The 22,119-nt window shown below is 45.1% G+C and overlaps 1 protein-coding gene across 1 annotated transcript in view; it reads right to left on the minus strand.

Annotated features, from left to right (window-relative positions):
- ATP2A1 (ATPase sarcoplasmic/endoplasmic reticulum Ca2+ transporting 1) overlaps positions 1-21,196 on the minus strand; it is a 34,726-nt gene extending 13,530 nt beyond the window's left edge. Inside the window, exons 1-12 of the mRNA XM_066630336.1 lie at positions 21,076-21,196; positions 19,768-19,785; positions 18,242-18,324; positions 15,063-15,167; positions 13,918-14,056; positions 7,459-7,539; positions 6,701-6,786; positions 5,573-5,870; positions 3,774-3,940; positions 3,560-3,648; positions 2,849-2,951; positions 193-324 (exon numbers count right to left, since the gene is read on the minus strand). Of these exons, the coding sequence (XP_066486433.1) occupies positions 193-324; positions 2,849-2,951; positions 3,560-3,648; positions 3,774-3,940; positions 5,573-5,870; positions 6,701-6,786; positions 7,459-7,539; positions 13,918-14,056; positions 15,063-15,167; positions 18,242-18,324; positions 19,768-19,785; positions 21,076-21,193 (1,419 nt within the window). The 5' untranslated portion in view covers positions 21,194-21,196. The remainder of the gene's footprint in view (positions 1-192; positions 325-2,848; positions 2,952-3,559; positions 3,649-3,773; positions 3,941-5,572; positions 5,871-6,700; positions 6,787-7,458; positions 7,540-13,917; positions 14,057-15,062; positions 15,168-18,241; positions 18,325-19,767; positions 19,786-21,075) is intronic.
- Between the last annotated feature and the right edge of the window lie 923 nt (positions 21,197-22,119).

The raw sequence follows: 22,119 nt of genomic DNA on the forward strand, positions 1-22,119 counted from the left end.
AGGGGGACAAGGAGAATTGCCAAGGAAGGGAGGCCAAGGCCTGATAGCCTCCCCAATGGCTATGCCCTCCTCTGATAGTTCTCATTATGAATTGCTCTCTACATTGTTGGGGAAGAACATTGACTGAGGGAGAGAGTATTGGAGCAATGTAGGACCCCAAAGGGTAGTAGCCCTGGGGAGGCTAGTACTTACAGTGTTGCAAGCATTGGCACGCTCCACCTTGGAGAGGCTGCGCACATCTGTGTTGAAGACATTCATCTTCTCAACCAAGCAAGTCAGGGCTGTCTCTGTGGCTTCACCCACCTTCTCATAAACACCTTTGGACTGAGAAAAATGAAAAGAGAGAATAGTTGAATGTGATTGTCTTAGGCAGGGGACATTATGGGAGATGCACCTCACAAAGAGATCAAGAAAACTTGCGACTACGTCTGGAGTCAGCACTTCCCATGAGCAAATGGGGCCTGGAGAAAAGGAACACAAGGTGAAATCCAGGGCATGTCTAAGGATGCATGATGCAGCCAACTTGCTGAAGCTAAAGTGTTCTAGGGATCTGACATGTATACCTAGTAGTACATAAGGCCATGTTACTGTTTACAGCAAGAGACATCTGGTGTGTAGCATTGAGAAGCTGACTAGACGTATCAGTGCTCCTGAGGAATAATAATATATGGTCTGAAACCCAAGAGGGGAGATGGTTTCCCTTTCCTCCTGAAATAGCAGCACTACAGGGAATTGACTGTCATATGCTTGCTTCTGAATTTCCTCTAGAAACAAAATGCTAAATCATTAACTGTTAGGGTTGTGGCCACAGAGTGGTCAGGGAGATCCTGGGGAAGAGTTTAGCAGGGGCTCTTTATGATCTGCATTGACTTGTATTAAATTTTTGAAGTGTTCAAGGTATAGAAGATAGTTTAAATGCTCACTTGTATTAGTGAAAGCAAGTCATTCGGTTTGGAATGGTTTAATAACTTCAAATTAGTACTACTTTTGCAAGCTATTTTCATTAAAAAGTTATTGATCACATCTCTGAAATCTTGTCAAGCTAAATTAGCCTCAGTGCTCAAACTGACAAATCTCTCAGTCTATCCTGTGACATTACAGATCGTAAGTCATTCTTGACCACCTTAATTTTGCTAGAAGTTCTCTCAGCTGTGGCAGAGAAATGCTGCAAAACATCCTCAAAGAAATGGCAATATTTGGAAATATTTCACAGACTATTTTGCACAATATGGTTCAACAACAGCCTGATCCTGAGTGAATCCTTCCCCCCCCCCCCCCACCATGTCATTGGAATATGTGCTGCATCCTCCAGATAAGGGGACATTTGTTGCCTGGGAGTAAGTCCCTGCCACCCAAATGGGTCTACTTGCTGAGGCAGCCCAGCCATGCTGTATGGCACGTCGCCTTTTGCAACAGCCATAAAGCATGCTGCTCTGCCAGAATGCCAATTCCAGGGGCACATCAGCCCAACAGGAATGGGCTGCAAGATAAATAGTTTCAGTTTTTCTATTTTCAAAATTTGCAGCATGGAATTGTTTCAACTTTTTCATCTTGTCAATCAATTCAATGTCTAACACATCACCACCATACAATGCAGGAAATTTCTGGGTAACAGCAGCCAATTTGTTTTCTTGCATATCAAGATATTACCAAGGAATTCAAAATTTTGACATATTTCTTCAGCAGTTTTGAACCTAGTATAAAGACTTGTATGATGGAGTCAATAAAGACATAAAAAAACTGAAGTCCAAAATAATGCTCTCCCCCCCAATGGATCCTGAGGATCTTTAAGGACATGGAGAAGAGCACATGTTTGCAATTCCAACATTGATGGTAACATCCCTTGCTTGAATGATCTTGCTGGAGAGATAAACGGAGAGATAAACTAGAATATCGAGAATTCATTCTAGACCAGTGTTTCTCAAACTGTGAGTTCAGACCTAGGAGATGGGTCGCAAACCAATTTCAGGTGGATCTCCTTCATTTCAATTTATATTTTACTTTTATTAGACTTGATGCTACCATGGTATGTGACTGCATTTGGGGAAATGTTACAGATCTGTACTTTTAAACAGGCTACTATGTATGGGGCTTACATGGGGTAAGTGCGGATGGGATTGCAGCCTGTGGGATTTGGGGGGGATTTTTTAAAAACACATCAGCAACTGTTTGGGAGGGTTAGGAGAGTTCTTCTATATTTTAAAAAATAGTTTAAACTTATACTTATTGTAAACTTTTAATTTACTGATTTGATTTGATTTAGTTGTATGGAGATGTTAAAAATTTTCCTGCTTGGCGATGTAATTTCTGGCCATGACATCACTTTTGGTGGGTCCCACCAGATTGTCATTCTAAAAAATGGGTCCCTGTGCTAAAACATTTGAGAACCACTGTTATAGAATCTTTTGCTCTCTTTCAGTCTCTGGCAATATGCTTCCAATAGGTGTTCTGCACACTTACTCTGCTTCACCCTCATTTGAACGTGTGCCCAATCAGTGAAAGACTGTTGATGCACTGCTGAATGTTCATGCTCAGAAATGTTGTACAACTTTTTCCAACCAGTTTTTGCCTAGACTGATCTTGATTGAGGGAGCAATTTGCATTGCAAGCAAAACCTGGCATTTCTCTTACTGAAAACAAACCACAGTCTTGGCACAAATTTTCAGTTTCTTTGTACCTTTGTCAAAAGAGACTTAGGGAAACCAATAACCAAAGGCTTCTCAGGATTCCTCTGAGGAAAAACCATTAGTATTAGCTTATAAACCATCCTGCTTATAAACTATTGACCTCAACTGAAGGTAACTGGGGGTGGGGTGGGGTGGGAAGATACAAAACAAGAAACACTCACCTCATTGAAATCCAGAGAAGAGTCATTGCAAAGGGCACAGATGGTAGCCAGCTCAACAAGCCCATCATATTGTCCTGCCTTGACCTGTTTGTCATTCTTGAATCTGCAGACATATAAGAGCAAGGAGTTGGGAGAGAAAGAAACAAGTCACATTCAAGTGGAAAAATATCAACAAGAGAATCACACTCTGAGGTAAGATGGAAATGAGGTGAAACTAGAGTCCCCTATATCACAGCATGTTGCCAACCCTTTGATGTTTAGCTTTCTGTTTAATGGGTTCGTTGTTGTAGGAAATGAGCCAAGTTTACTTTCTCCTCAATGTTGGGCCAAATTTATATTTAGTGGTAGTGTCAGGCTGGGCATTTTGCAATCTTCTTGAAGTGTAAGGTTAGGACTGGAGAGAGAGTGCCAGTTAGAAGCACAATTTAAGGAAAAGTGGAAGACTGGATTTAGTGGTCTCTCAACCCTGTTCTGGGCTGTACCAAAGATCTGCTTAGCTTCTGAAAGAGCACTGGTGTTAGGCACTCTAGTTTGTTCTCTAGGCCCCTTATGGGACTCCAGACTATCCCAGGAGTCACCTACTTCTTCCAAGTGATGCAAAGTTAGGATTTTTAAGGTTTAACTCAATACCGTATCTCATTTCTCCTCCATGATGTGAGATTTGTGTAATGGGATGAGTTCTGAGCAGAGGCTTTCTTGGAAGTTACTCACACTTCTCCTTCGGGGGCATAGGTGGAACCAGTGATAGAGAATTCATTCAGAGAGCATATTTCTCCCTCCACTTTGTCAATGACGAACATCTACAGAGGAAGAGAGATAGGAGGCAGTGTCAAGATCTACTTGCTGTGAACACTTAGGACATTGTGGACACTGAGCGGCTGTGGACACTCAGTGTGAGAGTGGCTGGCATCAAGCCTCCTCTCACCTTGCAAACAGACATCTGGTTGGTGGTGAGGGTACCAGTCTTGTCGGAGCAGATGACAGAGGTGCAACCCAAGGTCTCTACAGAGGGCAGGCTTCTGACGATGGCGTTCTTCTTGGCCATACGACGGGTACCCAGGGCTAAGCAGGTGGTGATGACAGCAGGAAGGCCTGAGAATGCGGAAGAGGATGGGGTTAAAACAGAGTTAAGGAATGGGTGGAGAGCTTAATCAGCTGCCATCTACTTACTGCCTTTGGTTTTGGATAAACTAGTCTGCCTTCATCATACTTATGGGCCTTACCACCCACAGCTCCACCTTTTGTTCAAAGTTTCTTGAGAAATATGCGTTTATTCAATCCAGGTTTGTGGCAATGAGAATCAGAGTTTTGACTGACAGGTATAATGGCAGGCCCACAACTCAGTGGAGGAGAAAACACTTGGCATGTGGAATATACCAAATTCAGTATCCAGCATCACCAGCATGTTAATCTTGGACAACATGGCAAAGAGACACCAGACACAGTTGTGTTGTCAGTGTCAGAGTGAGAAGTTAACCACACTACAGTGAGCCAAATAACCCTCCCCCCGATACCTTTTCCTAAGTTCTGTATTTTTCCACAAACAGCTGCTGGAGAAGCAAAACTAGGCTAGATAGACTAAGGGTACAATCCTAAACAGGTCTACACAGAAGTAAGTCCTATTGTGTTAAATGGGACTTACTCCCAGGAAAGTGAGGTTAGAATTGCAGCCTAATAACCTAACATAGTGGTGCTCAGTCATTTTAACAAATGTGCCACATATTAAGTCCAAATGTCTCCAGTATGCCATCCAAGTGTGCACCCAAATACCACCCAAGTGTGCACTGCAGAATTCATGCAGCCCACACCTCCATACTTCCTGGAGATCCTTTTGGTGGTTTGGCTTGTAGTCTGCTGAGCTGTGAAGCAAGACTAAAGAGAACTGCTAGAAAGGCAATCAGGCAAGAGTCTAAGCTTGAGATGATGCCATAGCCAGGGTCACTACCCTTTCAGCTCCCATCCAGGAGTGTCACAGACACCTGTTGCCATACCTGTCCCACAGATTGGTAACCCTAATCTAGGAGTTTAAGGCAGCTCTTTGTGTCTTTTTTGCCCACAATAAAAAAGAATTGTGGAAGACTTTCCGCACAAATTGACCACAAATACTATCAAGGTATAAGGCAGAGGTTAATTTAAGAGAAGCAGGATCGCGTAGTGATTGGTGTTGCACTAAAACTGGAAAAACCTGGGTTCAAATCCTCACTCAGTGAAGCTTATTGGGTAACCTTGGGCCAGTCAGCATTTCTCAATCTAACCTACCTTGTAGAGTTGTTGCTATGATGAAAGGATGGGAAGAAGGATGGGATAAAAGTCTAAAAAATAAACTTCTGTTTTGTTGGAAGGAACATCATAGACTTTCTGGCACTGAGAAACTTCATGTTTTCCTAGCATAGGCTAGAAAACTAGCATACCATAGGCAGTAACTATTTTTGCTGCCTACAAAAACTGTAGATATGTTTTTTTCATGCTACGTTGTTTGACATGGAGGTGATTTGATAAAAAATAAGGATTGTCATTTTGTGCTATTGCTCTTACATCTAACTACATTTGCTTGCCTGTGTGTTAAGCTTCAGTGCTATCTGTCCACTCACTGTACAAACCAAAAAATGAAAACGGAAAAATGTAGTGACAGCAAAAGCTATTTTAAAAAAGAAATCAACAAGCACTCATTCGTCCCAAGACAGGTGGATTGACAGGTGGGAACCTAGATTGACCTCAGCTGACCTTCTGGGATGGCAGCCACAGCGAGGGCAACGGCAATCTTGAAGTAGTAGATGGCGCCACGGATCCAAGAGCCGCCATGGACGGGGTCGTTGAAATGCCCAATGTTGATGAGCCAGACAGCCACGCAGATGAGGGAGATGACCTTGGACAGCTGCTCGCCAAATTCATCCAGCTTCTGTTGCAGGGGGGTCTTTTCTTGCTCAGTGGCTGCCATTTCATCACGGATCTTACCAATCTCTGTACTCACGCCTGTGGCGATGACGATACCGACAGCCTTGCCTGCACCGATGTTCGTACCCTGGAGGGAGGGAGTTAAAAAGGTGGGTCAGAAGGGATGAAAGGCACTTCGCACATGCTTTGGAGGAGAGAACGCTGCAAAGGAAATTGGAGCCGTTCCGGCTGTGAGCAGGACTGTGTCTGATTGCCCCTGTTCACATTGTTAGCAAAAGCCAAGTGAACATTTTCAGGAAAAGTAAATACATGCAAATGTAATTGGCAATCCAATCCTAACCTGCCCTGGAATAGGCAGGCAGGCAGGCTGCCTGGCCTGTGCTGTATCCACAGCAAGGTTGGGGTTGGCTGTGGTGCAACTCAGGGCAAGAGGAAGTAATTCCCCTTACCCCAAGCAACCCAACAGTGGGTAGAATGGGGCTTCTCAGATCTGTGCTACCTAAAGAGATCTACTTAGATCTGCGCCACCGGGCCACCCCCTCGCCACCCTCCACTTTGTTGGCTGCTGTTTATGTGGAGAAATGAGGCAACATCACGTCACTTTCCCCCAGTTTCACATTACTGGAGTGCAGAATTCACTAAGGCCATGCTCTTTCCTCCCCACACCCAGCATTTCACCAGGTTACATATAGCTGGAGATAAAATGGGATCTGATATCATCACATTAGCATTTCCTGATATGTACACAGCCCACTCATTGGCTGCTGCTTAAAGGGGTAAGGAAACAACAATGTGGAGGTGTCACATTGCTCCTTGTTTCTTCGAAATGCACATGACCAGGAAAATGGGTGGGGCCAGAGGTGTGCATATGTATATCCCCATAATGTGTCATTTGGGCTTTTGTGTAGACAGATTAGATTTTCAGCCCTGTGGGAGAAAGTTCCATGGCACACTCACAGAAAACAGCATGTTCTTCTTGTCCTGGTTCACAGCTCGGGGATCTGGGACTGGATCGGTGTGCTTGATAACGGAAACAGACTCACCTATGTGGGGACAGAAAAGCATTAAATCATCTGGAGCACTGAAGCATGAGGGACTGAGTGGGCACTGGCAAAGCAGGTACCCAGTAAAGACAGACTTAGACGAACTTCTCAGTGAGGAAGGAGCAGAGAGGTAAGGGTGTTTAATCCTGGCCCTGTCCTTTGCTTTTTCATGACAATGTGTGCTGGCGCAAGTAACACACATGTTGCTCCATGTCCCAGCTGCTGCTTTGCCTCCCAATACATGTATACCTGTGACCTTCACTCCTCCAGCTCCATTGACCTCAATCAAACCTCTCATGCTCTCTCCAATGACTCGCTCCCTTCCTGCGCCAGAAGACTGGACCTGTCTCCCTCACCATCTTTGTGATAACACCCATCTTTCTTCATCCCTCCACAAAACCTGCCTTTAGCATGATGCCGTTGGCACAAGCCTTTAGTTTCCATATCCCACTGTAACATAGTACTTGTCTCTGAATAGAAGCATACTACCCCTGTTTCCCACCCTTTCCTCTATGTTTTCCCATGTCTCACATTTGTAAGTTCCTCAGGGGGCAGGGAGCTGTCCTCCTGTACTTTGTAAAACATCATATATATTGATGATTAATCATCATCATAATGCATATATTTATTTACAGTTTCAGGTCACCCTTGCTCTCCAGCACCCCTCAGTACCTGTCAGGATGGACTGGTCCACGCGCAGAGTGGTAGATTTGATGGAAATGATACGGATGTCAGCAGGCACTTTGTCACCAACTGGGGAGACAAAGAGAGAAATTCATCAGTTCTGGCTATGGCTCAGTTCAATCCCAGGCTGGCCCATATCACTGTGTATGAGAGAAACACTACTGTACCGTAAGAAGGACATTAATTACCAACCCACAGCAGAAGCTGCCCACCCAATCACCTTGGAGAGGTGATGCAGTCCATTGGCTAAGCTTGTCCTTTGCATTCAGAAGGTCCATCCCTGGCTGGCATCTTCAGGTAAGGCTGGTAAAGACCCCTGCCTGAAACTCTGGGGAGACAATGCTAAGCTTAATCGGTCAATGGTCTGGACTCAGTAAAAGTTGTATATGTTTCTACAATTTATTGCTCTGGCCTGCCCTCCTTCTAATAAGCCTTTATGGTAACTCTTCTGCATCTCTGGATCAGATGTAATTGAATCATCTGATCCAACTCCACACAGAGAATGATCTGCCTTCAGGAGTTGTATGGTGTGGTTCTGCTGGAATTGCTGGTCTGGGTTTGTCTCTTTTCAAGTTGAAGGCATGCCCAGGACACTGACTCATGTGGGCAAATAAGGAGTGAGTTTACTCTTATACAGGTTAGCAGCATGACCTTTGGGGAGTGGGTGAAATGTGCCACACACACACACAGATAGAGGGAGAGGGAGAGAGAGACTAGTTGCACCTCACCCAACCATGGGGGCTTGCTACCCTTGCAGGAAGAAGGCTAGGAGGCCTGAGAGGACAGGAACCATGGTTAACTGACTGTGGGCATCAAGTGACTTGTCCTCCATGGAAGGAGACTGAGGATATGCCAGAAAAACAAGACCATGGCCACTGGGGGGCAGTAGGGACTATGTGAAATTCTAGTCAATCAGTGCACAGAGAGTGTGTTCAGGGGTTTGCCAGAATAAGTCAAAAAGAAAAGACAAAACGAACATTTGCTTGGTGTTGTTTTTTGGGTTGTTTTTTTAATGACTGGTCATATATTTTCAAAGAGCTGAAGATGGCATGAAAGAGAAGTTACTGTTCATAGTATGTCTATTGATCCACTCTGACGTCTGGTAAACAGGTTTTTGCAATATTTCATAAGCGTGCAAAAGCACCTTGACCAGAGGCAATAGCAAGAGAGAACAAATATGGACTTTAAGCTCTTTTAAAAGCTTTCATCTGTCCTCAGCCAAAGTTAGACCCACACAAACATATTGATCCGTTCCTGGATTACGCCATTTATGAATGTAGCTGGAGGAGGCAATTAGTAAACGCCCCTCCATATTATAAAGGAAGGGGAAAAAAACTAGTATGATATGCCAGGGAGAAGGGTTCAATGCAACCAAATAACCTGAAGTTCTAATTTGGTCTGTGCAACTTTAAGAGTATTTTAGGTCCAGTATAGTAGGTAGCGCACGCATGTCTGGTTACATGGAAGCATCTCCTCATTGCCCACAAACTTGTGAAGCTTCAGCTACAAAATTTGGTTGAGGAAGACATTCAATAGTGGGATTTTCAAATTCCTCGTCAAAAGTCTGCCATGATTAAACCAAAAGTCTTTCATTTCTAACACGATTTAGGTTAAGACAATAAACTTCATTTTAGATGACCTCTGAATTTTTTGCTAAAATTTTAAAGATTAATTTTGAACTCTTTCCCCATGAATGTACTTGGGGTTCTGTGATGTATTGTATTACTATTTAGGAAATTTATGCTTGAGTGACAATGCAAATGTCAGAGATGAGTGTGGTTGATTACAGTTCATTGATTAAAACTAGAATAAGTTTACTGCATCCATTGTTAATAAATTTTAAAATATGGATGGTCGGCTTCAGTGTGCACTAAAATGTATCTATTCTGATCGGCTGTGTTCAAATTCAGCATAATCCAGATTACTGGTGATGATGCAGTTTAAATTTTCAGACGGTGCATGCCTTTGTATGAATCTTCTCCAGGAAAATTACTACTTTGATTTGGTTTGAAGCTTTAGGCCTAACTTTCATTAATCAGTCTTGTTCAGAAACATTCAGCACTGTTCTTTCTCTTCAGTGTCTCTCTGCTGGACATTGTGAGGCCTAAAGAGTCCTCTAACACTTCTCATTTTGTACTCCCAATAAATCAACTCACAACACCACTTCCACACAGAGGACTCAAACAGGCCATGTTACCAGGCCATATATATACACCCATCTTCACCATGTTCTCCTATGACCAAGTTATTTATGAGGTAAAATATAGCTACTCTTAAGTAGTTGTTTTATGGTCTGTCAGGTTATCTGGAACTGTTTAAGGATTCCCAGAGAAGTAGGGAAGTCTTTCGGGGGGGGGGGGGTTTGGGCAAGGCCTGGTATAGGGGAGCTATGGAGATTAGTTTTTGGATGCCCTTGGAACTGAAGAGCAGAAGATGGGGTGTGTGAGAATTTTTTTGCCCCATGTCCAAGTAATAACCAAGAGGCAGCACCCCACCTGGCTTTTCCCCTTTGCCTGCCCCTCTTCCACCTCACAAGGCATGGTAACCCTAGATGTCCCCATGCACCCCAGCTCGCTTTTCCACCAGAGCATTAAGTGTCTCTCTCTTTCTCTCTCTCTCTGTCCCTCCTTGCCTGTCTCATCACATTCCCGAGGCATCACCAGCTGCCTGCCACTGTCCATACAAGGCGACGCTGGTGGCTGGGCATCATACACCACCCGTTTGCCTTCTCTCCTTCAAGGAGATGAAGAGGTCATGGGTGCCCTGACAAGGAGGGGAACTCGAGGCCAGGCCAGACTGGGAGGGTGACAAAGGCCATGTTCCTACATCCCCAAAGACGATGTGAAAACTGCTTGGCCAGCAGCATTAAAAAAAACAACGAATGAGCTACTCAAAGTTCGCCACAAGCTGCAGAGATCCCTTCTCAAAATGATCTCTTTATGGAATCCCTACCGCTGCAGAAGCGATGCCCTCGACATCTTGACAAAGTACAAAATTAGAATTCCATCCTGCTAGAAATTGCGACACCCGCTAGCTGAGGTAGGGTGGCCTAATGCAAAAGAGAACCCCTGTGCTTCGGTGAGGGAATTTTGGCAGGCACAGTTCGTTGTGCAGGGGTGAGAAAAGTTGCACATCGTGTACAAGGAGACAACTTCCAGGGTTGCTGTCTCTGATTTATTATAGATATTCTCAATGCATGTCGATAAAGAAATCTTTCTTAAGAGAATTTTGAAATCCAAGCAGCAACTCAGTACAATTCCGTGCAAGCTTTGTTAAAATACATTGTGCCTCTACAGATGTTTCTGGCCCCTTCTTTGGCTGGCTAAGAAAAATTGCACCCGCTCGAATTCTGTCTTCTATGCACCTATTTAAAAAAAGAGAGAGCCCTGACTTTTTCATTTGCCTCTGGTCACCCTAACATGAGGCACTTAAAAAAGAGGAGATAAAATTATGGCACTGGCTATTAGTTAGGATTGCTAGGAACAGAATCTCCATGTTCTGAAGTAGTTTTACTTCTGACTATCAGATACCAGAGACAAATGTCAATGGAAAGCCATCACTTTCATGCCCTGCTTGTCAGCTTTCCTGAAGCAGGGGCAGCATTGATGGTTGGTATTGCTGGGCAATGCCAAGGGCTCAAAGACCTCATAAGGGCCCACTCCCGATCCCTGAGACCCCTGATGGGCTCACAGCTTTTGTGTGGCAGTGACAGACTGACACTTCTAGATCCACCCACCCATGAAGCCTCCCTGGTTGGCCTTTGCTGAAGTCCAAGGGAATGTAAGGGAGTGGCTTACATTCTTGTAGTTCACTAGAGGCAATCTCTTCTCCTATACAGATTCATTTATCAAAAACAGGATAGGAGAGGTGGAATTAAGAGGTGACTGAACAGCTATTAAGCATGACAGAAAGACAAGAGATATATTCTATTATTATCTCCCAAGCACAGAGAAGTGCTGGTCGAAACCTTCCAGAAGTTGTCTTTCAATTACTTCTGAACAGATTGCACTGGATGGCTTTTTGTTTTTAAGATATTTAGATATATGCACACATGCACAGAAATAAATAAATATCTGCAGGGAGCCTTTTCTCCCTGTTGCCTCAAGCAGAACAGAGGTAGAGAGCATACAAAGTTCCCTTTTAAAAAACAGTGGGAAAAACCAGGCCCAATATGAGGAGAGGGACAGCATAAAACTCAAGGGATTTCAAGGAGAACTTGATATCACCATAAGGCGAAGGGGAAGAATTTTTAAGGGAGGCTGCTCTACCCAGAGAAGGGCTGCAGGAGAATAAAATATGTGTATGCGATTGTGGGTGCCCTTTATAAGTTGGAAACACTTGTGCAACTGGCCTTCTGAGTAAATGATCTTTGAATTAAATTAATTCAGACAGAAGGACGGAGGGGGGCATCTTGGCTGCTGGCCCAGCTTTGAGGACAGCTGTTGCCCACTAAGTGCAGCTGAAGGGGATTCCTCAGGTCTCTGTTTTCACCACTCCTCCTTCAGCCTGCACCCACCATGGGGACTGTCTGTTCCCAAAACATCCCCTTCCCCCTCCCTCTGCCCCCACTCTAGGGTCAAGACAGGCCAAGCCCAAGGAGTAAACAAGCTACATGATGGAGGGACAGGCATGACTGGGGAGTGGGGTGGGCTACAAAGACTTTGCTGAACCAGCATCTATCTCCAATACCCCCTGTGAGCACAGGGTTGAAGGAGGGCACTATCGGACCCCGCAGGGAACTAGAAATGCACCCTTGGGATTGTGGGTAATTGTCGCCCCAGCCCACCATTGCATGAGTGGTTGGTTGCCATAGCAGCCCAGAAAATATGGGGAGGGGACACCTGGGCTGGGAATTCTCTGCCTGTTGCAAAAGGCCATGGAAGGGTAGACCCCTAAGTATATGGGGACAAGAGGACCACTGGTCTTAGGTCCAGCCATTTTCATTACTGAGCACTACCTGTACGTTGACACGAGAAAACTCAGAGTGGGCAGTCATAAATGAATTTTCAAACTATAAGAATTCTGATCTGAACACTTCAAAAGACATTATTTTGGAAATCTGAAACACAGAATTTGGTCTGGCTGACATTCACCCAATCTATTTTATAAACTCCTGATAGTGGAGATGGCAATTCCAGGCAGAAGTGCCATCCTGATGTTTCACTTTTATCTTCTCTTGCAGCAGACACTCTCTCACACCCACTTATACTTTGTATCCAGTGTAGCACAGTGGTTAAGATACTGTGGTGTGAATCAGGGCATCCACAGTTCAAACCTCACATCAGCCATGATCTCAGGAGGTGGCCTCAGGCAAATCACTGCCTCCTAGCCTCAACACCCCACCTACAACATGGGGGTAATAATTCTTCCTTACCTAACAGGCCTTAGGGACAGGGAACAATGTATTGATTTGTTTTGTGAACTACTTTATGTTGACAAGAAGTATATAAACCTTAATAACAACAATTATGTCACATTTAGCCAAAGAAAGTAATTTCTTGCCATACTGTCTAAGAGCCCAATAATATCCAACTTTCCAACTTCGGTGTAGCCGCAACGCAACCTCATGGTAAAGGAACACATGTTCCCATACCTTGAAAAGGTCCCAGTGACTGCCCCTCCACCACAGGATACAGCGCACACCCCACTGGCACAACTACACCAGCACTGGAAAATTGGATAGGATTGGGCCCTAAGTCGGTAACTGATATAACTTGGGAAATGGTTATAATTTCTGGAAGCATTCTGTTCTCCAGGCTAAATATCCTTCACGTCCCAAATGTTTAAGCCAATAGCCCCCACCACTTTGCAATCCCTCACTGTTTAGCAGAGCACTACTTGAATACCCAAACTTGCAGTGTTAATGGCAGCAAGTTGAATAAAATCAGCTTTCAAGAGATGTGGGAGGAGGGAGCACACTCTCTGCAACAGAGTATGTACCCTACACCTGATCTGTTTGTCTATGTGAATATTGCCAGAATGAGGCACATACCATCTACTTGCCAAATTGCCTTTGCTCACCATAGAGAAAAGTATGCTCTCACTACAAAGTAGCAGAAAAGAACTATGGCATACCCTCATCTGCCTTCACTGAATATGTACCTCCTTGTGAGGCAAATATTCCTGTCATAAGGAGGGCATACAGAAGGTGTGCTCTCCTGAATGACCTTTACAGAAGAATATGAGGTAACTGGCTTCTTATCACTCAAGAACCACCATTTTTCAATGCCACCTCAGGTGATGTTTGTACTTAGTGATGGTTTAAGTGGGGGACTTGGGCTGCGGACCAAATTTGGAGTTAGGCATCTACAGATGGTGCATAAGACATCTCCAGCTGTCTCAGTTTCTCATTGGTTCTAGCACGCAATCCACGTTTAGGTCTCACCCTGAGGGAATTCTCAATTCCTTTAATCCCATTCCTATAATCCCACCCAGGCTGGTACTCACCTGCCACCTCTGTGATATCACCGGGCACCATGTCTCTGGCCTTTATCCTCTGCACAGACTTTCTGTCAGATCGGTACACCTTGCCCATCTCGGGCTCATACTCCTTTAGAGCCTCAATGGCATTCTCAGCGTTCCTCTCCTGCAAGAAGAAATGCCATAATCACATTAATAGAGGGGGAGAGCTACACTGTGGGCAAGGAGTGAGTGGTGAAAATGGTCATTAATCCTATTATTGTTATTTCAATTGCAAATGTGAAATGGAAAAGTGGAAAAAAAAATCCAGTACATTTTGAATAAATAATAGTACCCAAAAGAATGTTCTCTCTCCCACAATGACCAAGCAACACTCTGAGAAATAAGTTTCTCCATCACTGCATCATTCCCTTTCCCCTACTACATGGCAAACTAGGCTATGTGGGAACAGTAGTTCTCTGTAAAAAGACTTGAGTTTCTTATCCTATTTCCCAGGTTGCATGTACATGCATGTCTGTTTCCGTCCCTTAGTCTAGCTCAGGGGTGTCCAAACATTTTGGCAGGAGGGCCACATCATCTCTCTGACACTGTGTCGGGGGCCAGGAAAAATAATTAATTTACTATTTAAAATTTGAATAAATTTTCATAAATGAATATATTAGAGATGGAACTTATATGAATGAATGAAGGTCTTGCAGTAGCTCAAGGCCTATAAAAGGCTTTGCACAAAGCAAGGCCAGCCTTTCCTTCGCTGCCACTGCTGCATCACAGGCATGAAACAGCAAGTAGTGGAGGGAGCCCTTGTCCCACAGCTCAGGTGAGAAGTTGAACAGTCGTCCTCTTGCTAACAGGAGTTGTGTTGGGCCAGCATGGGCTCCAACAAGTCTCTGGAGGGCCAGAGGCTCATTAGAGACTGGGGACTTCCTGAGGACCTGATTGAGAGCCCCCGAGGGCCGCAGGTGGCCCCGGGCCGGGATTTGGGTACCCTGGTCTAGCTGGAGGCTTTTCCCATCTCTACCCTTTACTTTGCAATAGGTTGGTACTTTACTTTGCAATAGGTTGGTAAAAACCTTACCTTACAGTCTTGTTCTACCTAACCTAATGTACCGAATGTGAGGCAATTTGAATTACAGAGCTACAGAAATGCTGCTTTTATTTATTTCTTTGTTTACCTGCCATACTCCAACAATGGCATTGGCAATCAGAATCAGCAAGATGACAAATGGTTCCACGAAAGCTGTGACAGTCTCCTCACCTTCTTCAAACCAGGCCAGAACCTGCCAAATAAAGAGGTGCAGACCCCATGGTTAGATTAGGCAGGGCAGAGGGAATCATCAGCCCACACCTTGCTCAGGTATAGCCCTCATGCCTTTCCAAGCCAAGAGTCTTAGATCAGGTTTCTTCTCCCACACTTCCTCCCTCATCTTTATAGGATTGCATTTGTCTCTTGATTCTTCTTGACATTTGGAATCTAGAGACAGCTGAACCCAGGCTGCGTCTTGCATGTGTACAAGATAAAGCGTGTAAATTGATCCCATGAAACCCGAGAACATCAGTGCAAAGGGCTCCTGTTTGTCTGAGTGTGTGCATGTTGGAGCATATGGGTGTTGTGTAATTGTTGGGGCAGGTGCGAGCATACAACTCCGTATGCCCAGTGTTGGATGGGAAATGAAGGCATGAATCTGTGCACAGATGAAATGTGCAAGATTGTCTGAGGATCCATGCTGACCCCTGCTGGAAGGAACCTGCATATACATGTGTCTGAAATTAGGGGGATTTGCAGGGGTGGTGAGGATGCAACCAGATCCTACTTTTAAGATTAAGAAAATAGTTGCCATAAAGTTGGCTTTCAATCAGGGCTATAAAACTATTTTTGTATGATTTAAATCTCCTGATGAATTTTAGAATCTCCACATGATAAATGACAATATTGTTTATTATCAATTATCTTTTAATATCAACAAAGTGTATATCAGATTTCTCTCTGATAATCAACATTTGTCTGTGAATGTGCAGCTCAGGATTCACCATCAGCAACCATTAGCAACCCCAAGGAGATGATAGTTTGTTGCACCGGTTCTTAAAATAGCCACTGGAAACCAAGAGATGTCCAATTGCAATGACGAAAAAATGTAAAAGTTCCTCAGCAGGATTGAAATTAATTAGGTTCACAGAAGGTAAAGCCCTGAGCCACAGAAAAGGAAACACGAGAGCTAGGTCCTTCAGTGAGGATTAGTTGCACCTCTAAACTGATACAGAGATTTACTTGCTCTGTGTGTGAGAAAGGGAGATCTTAGTGTTATAGGAAGGCAGAGAAGGTCTGCCTTCCCTATCATTTTATTATGCTTGGCAAATCTTTTTTAGGAGGGGGCAACTCTTGGGGGGGGCACGATTTGGTTAACACTTGGGAGAATTCAGGGGCAGGCAGGCTTTTTATTTCATTAAGGGTCCTCTAACTCCCACCCCTCCAACAATAACTGCAGCAGTGGATCGTCTCTTGTTCTCTCTCCATTTTACCATCCCCACATACATTAATTGTAATGACTGTTCTGCAAGGTGTACTTCAGGCCAATCTTTAGAAAACTGGCTCAGTCCCAATCTGAAACCCACAGAGTGCCCCACACTCTCTGTAGATGTAAGAGTGGAGATGAGGAACGAACTCACTGGGCCAGAACAAACCTGGTCTCCAGCCTTTTCTTTAGCCAAGAACACTCCAGGTTTGCTCAAGTTCCCAAGAAGGAGTTGGGCCCAGGCTACCTGAGAACTGGGCTGTTAACTGTGACCTTTAGAGCGACCTCCTGGTGCTGGGCCAGGCCGTGAGATCCTTGGGGATTGAGTATCACACTCCAAGTAGCCTTCATCTCAAGTGTCAGGAACAGGGCAGTAGGGAGTGTTGGAGGACTCTGCTTGCCAAGGGGGAGAGAAGCCTTCAGGTTGTAGTGACAGAGATGGTGGTCAAGAGGATCTGGAGGAAAGGGGTGGGGGTTTTCCCATTGACCTGAGAGAACTTCTTTTCCACAAAGGCCAGGTGGTTCCTGTGTCCTGGTCACTGGTTTTAGTTCATTTATTTAGAGTGAATATAGATGCATACAATTGGAGCAGCGAGTCCAACATATGCTTGCTGCATCCTATTCAGACATTCAGAATTTTCTGGCTCTAGGGAAACCAGAAATGTGTACAGCTGAAGCTCATGGTTTACAGCAGGGGTGCTCAATAGGTGGATCGCGATCTACCGGTAGATCGCGAGGCAAAATGAGTAGATCGCGGAGTGCCGAACCCCCCCCTTCAGGTGCCTCTGGGAGGAAACGCTGGGAGTAAGGCCCATTGTAGTCAATGGGGCTTACTCCCAGGTAAGTGTGGCTAGGATTGCAGCCTCACAGCCTAATCCTAGGCATGTCTACTTAGGAGTAAGTCCTGTTATACTCAGTGGGGCTCAAGGTACACCAACATACATTGTACACATAAATGTTATATGTTATGATAGCGCAAACATTGTAAAAAAAACTCTGGTAGATCTCCAGGCCTTGCTGGGTTTCAAAGTAGCTCTCGAGCCAAAAAAGTGTGAGCACCCCTGGTTTACAGCATTCATTAGCTAGAAACCAGTGATACTACTAACCCTTTTCTCCCCAGAATCATTGTTCAATGTTTTATCAATTGATTCTGCCTTTTTTTAGGGGGACAGTGAGAAGGAAAATGTACACGTAATTGAATATGCATTTAAGTACATGACGTGCTTAAAACAAAATTATAGATAGCCCGTTTGAATCATGTGTAGGGCACAAGAAAGACTGAAGCAGTGTTCAAATCATTTGTCTGTATGTCAAATGCATTGCTGAGGCAGAGAGAAGCCAGACTTGAGTCTTGATTTGCACGTAGGTCTGCAATGCTCCTTTCAAATAATATGGTCAGAGATGAGTAAAAAGTCACTTTACCGATGCTTTGTTAATATTAGTTCACATGCTCCAGAACTGATCCCTGCCATTGAAAATATCCCCAAACTAAGCCCTGACTCAGATCGTCTCCATCAATTAGGGAAAATAGGGCTCATCAATAGCTCTTTTCGTGGTTTCCTCTTCACACACTAGGTGGCATGGATCAGACCTTGCCATGACAAATTGATTCTAGCTAGGATAAATGCAGCTTATCACAGAACAGAGATTCCCAATTCAAACTAGTAAAAAGGAATATTTGCCATCAACACTTGGTGCTGGGATAAGCCAGCCACTGACCTAAGAAGCAATTCATTGGTCTTGGCGTATGAAGCAAACTTGCTTGCTAGGGTTGGAGTATTTCAGTCTAGATCTGCATTATTGACCCAAGCTGCATCCCCCACAAGGCCACAGTCACTTACAAAGGAGATGCAGGCCGCGAGCAGGAGGATTCTCACAAGCAAGTCTTCAAATTGTTCTATCACCAGTTCCCAAATGGTTTTGCCTAGCATGCAAAAAAAAAAAAAAAAAGAAATAGTGGAAATGAAAGCTCAGAGGAGGCAAGGACAACTCACCCTGCCTTCTTCAGTTTCCCAGGAGCACTGTGAACTAAAGAAGGAAGGTGGAGTAGGGAAATGGGGACATCCTATGCCCACGTTTCAATGGACTCTGGACTAGCTTGGGAGCAAGGCCTAGTCAGGCAAGACTGGGAGCAAGAGCTTAACTCCATGTTGTGCCCAAACACACATAACAAAATCTCAACAGGGATCAAACAACCAGGAAGTAAAATTGCAATAGAAGCAGAAGGTGGGGTATTCCTCCCTTTCCCCAGCCCTGCTGCTCAACTTCAAATCACCCCCAGTTGCTTTTCCTCCAGATACGTTTGCTTCTCCAAAGGGTCACTTCCTTTCCCCTAAGCACCCCAACACTCCCATTCCTGGCCCATATTGCTGGTCCAGCAACACCTCATACTGATACTAAACTATTGATACTGAACTGCCCCCTACCCTTGGTACAGCACTGTGGCCTCTAGTTGGGTTGAGAGGTAGGGGCTGGAGTCTAGGAGTGAAGGGATGCTTGGCAAATATTGGGGAGGAGCCCACAGGGCTATGAGAAGAGGCAAAACTTCACAAGCCTAGCAGGAAATAATCTGCCCGCTTGATTCACAGCCCAAGCCTATGCATGTCTACTCAGAAAAAAGTCCCATTAGAGTCAATGGGGCTTACTCCCAGGAAAGTGTGGATAGGATTGGGCTGTGAGTTCTCTTCACCTTGAGATATGCTCTACCTTGACAGCCAAATAACACATTACATCAGGGGTCTCCAAACTTTTTGGGCAGAGGGCCACATCAAATATCTGGCGTGGTGTGGAGGGCCGGAAAAACAATTTAAATATAAAATTTAAATAAATAAATTAGAGAGAGAACTTAGATGAGTGAAATGAATCGGTGGGCTCATTCATTCAACCTCTCTGGCCCTCAGAACACCCTCCTGACCCAATCAGAGCACATTTCTGGTCATGTTCAGTTGAGTGGGCCAGAGGCTTTCAGGGGACAAGAGGTTGGCCGCGGGCCAGAAAGAGACTTGCTGTGGGCCGCATCTGGCCCCGGGCTGGGGTTTGGAGACCCCTGCATTACATGAAAGCTATCATTAGCAATGATGGATGTAACTTTTCTTTTGAAAAGATCAATCAGATTGGAACCAACCACAGGAGGGCTGTAGCAGGGAGGATCAGGGTGGCATTAACCCTGCTGCACCACAGATTGGGGGCCCCATCCTACAACTGCTATTTAGCAAGGAAAAAGGTTCCCATTGGTTTCTAAGAAGAATGCAAAAGGTTTGTAACTTCAGGTCAGACCCTGTGAATGGGGCTACAGTCTTGATCAGGGTACTATGAGGGTTTCCTATAAACTCTTTAACAGTTCTCCACACCTGCGTCAGGGACTCACCTTCTTCAGCTGGGAGTTCTGTGGGTTTGAAGGCCATGCATTGAGAGAGAGAGAGAGAGACAGAGAAAGAGAAACGGAGAGGTTAGAATCATAGTAATTGTGCCTTTGTGTGGGTTTACTAGGGAACAAGAAGGGGCCTGTTCACAATTATGTTGCGTCACAGTTACGTCATACAGAGCTCAAGGTTAGTATCTGGGACCAGAATTGTTAGAAGGAAGTCATGGGGTGATGCTTACATGGCAGACTTGGAACACAGATGCAAACTGCAGGAAGCCTCTCTGTTGTAACAGGGGTTCTGGGAAAAGACTCATATGGCTTTGAAATAAGCTATTGGGTCGGAGCCACTACCAAAGCATTAAGGTTAGGCTGGGGAGTCCTTGTTGGCTGGACTCCACAAGGAGACAGGAGAGCTCTGAACGGGTGTCAGTTACAGCCGGTTGCACATTCATGCACGTAACACAGACTGTGGCATAGGTACATGCTCACAGTCTCATCTGATCTCCTTGCCTTGATTCTAATGAGTCTAGTCCCTGTTTCCTCCTCCATTTCTTTCCCTGAAAGTGAGACCTGGCTGGAGAGTATCATGAATGGGAAAACGGGGAATTCAGGTTATCCCTTGCTGCTCCATTGCTTATACCCTGGGCAGGATGCTACTACTTCCAGAACACACCGCCTTTCTCCATACGATTGTACTTCATTTTTAAATGCATTTTTCTCAAGGACATCACTCAAATCTGCCCTGCACGCAGCCAGCATCCTGGTCAGTGACGGTGGAATATCTACACCTCCCCCCCCATCTCCCGGCTGCTCCTACAAGTTGCCCATCAGCAATTTTGATATCTGGTTCATACCAAAGGGAATTACTGGGTTATTCTTAGCAAAGCAGCAGCTGCCCTGTCCCCAGCCTGGCTACCTCCTCCCTCCCCACAACCTTGCTATCTCCCAATGTTCCCTCTCTTGCTTTGCTTCTGCCTCCATCCCTATTCAGCTTTCATTCCAGTTTCAATTTCCCATCAGACTCATTCTCTTTATAATTTCCTTCCTTCCTTCCTTTAACTACATAACTGTTCTTTGACTTGTTTTGAATGCCTCCCTTCCATCTCTGCTCCCTGTATCCATCCATCCTTTGAGTGCATCCATCTACCTGCGCACCTCTTGCTAGATCGTCTTTTCCTTTCTTTGGTTCTCATGCTTGTATTTTCATGTCCATCCTATCAGGAGTTCATCCATCTCCCTCCCTCTCTCTGCGCCCCACCCTGCATCCTGGCAGCTGGCCACATGGGTACCAAGATGGCTGTAGACACTCACCGTTGTATCCATATTTTTCCAGATTTCTCTTCACCTGCTCAGGAGAGAGGCCACTGTGCTCATTCACCCCAAAGTAAGCCAGACACTCTTCTGCTGTCTTCGCATGGGCGTTCTCCATTTTTGCCCCACCACCGCTGCCCTGTTGCTGTGCTTAAAGTCACCCCCTTTTCCTTGGGCTTGACCTGCTTCTGCTCCTGCCCGACTGTGTAGTCAATGGAGAATCACTCGTGCCCCCTTTGAGTTCCTCCTAGTTCTCAGCAGACCATGGTCCTTGGCACACAGTATCCAACGACGGAGGGAAAGCCCATACGACCCGTCCTCGTACAGAAGCCTTCACCAGGCTCTGAGGCTGGCACACGTCCTTATGAGGCAGCCCGGGGTCCAGATCCTCGGACATTGTCCGTGGGCCCCCATTGGGTGACTGGTGCTGACATCACCTCAGTCACCAACTCACATATGGCCTTCTGCGGAGAGAAGGTATTTTTGCTGACTTGAGAGGGAGAAGCCAGGAGGATGGTTGGATTGAAGCGGGGGGGGGGGGAGTAGGGGAGAGGAGGCCGGGTGTCCACAGACCCATGTGTCACTCAAATGCTCGCCTGTTCCTTGCAAGAGATCTCACCCTAGCCTCCCCCTCTTGCCTCTAGTAGATTTAGGGTTTATTTCTGTCACTTGTCTTGTCTATAATAAAGATACATAGAGAACTGGGTTGCCCTCATTCCTCTATTTGCTCCTTTTTTTAGCAGGGGGAGAGCCCACCTCACTGGCCCACCTCACCCCAGCACTGTCTGTTCTAGTGGCTGTCTGCTGGTATTCTTTTGCATCTTTTTAGATTGTGAGCCCTTTTGGGACAGGGAGCCATTTAGTTATTTGATTTTTCTCTGTAAACCGCTTTGTGAACTTTTAGTTGAAAAGCGGTGTATAAATACTGTTAATAATAATGTTAATAATAAATAAATCTATGTGTCCTGTCCTGTCTTTCTGATTTACACACACCTTCAACACTATATAATAGTCTATCTGTATCTATATCTATAAGGGCATATA

Source organism: Tiliqua scincoides, chromosome 5 (assembly GCF_035046505.1).
Source record: "Tiliqua scincoides isolate rTilSci1 chromosome 5, rTilSci1.hap2, whole genome shotgun sequence".
Lineage (NCBI taxonomy): Eukaryota > Metazoa > Chordata > Lepidosauria > Squamata > Scincidae > Tiliqua > Tiliqua scincoides.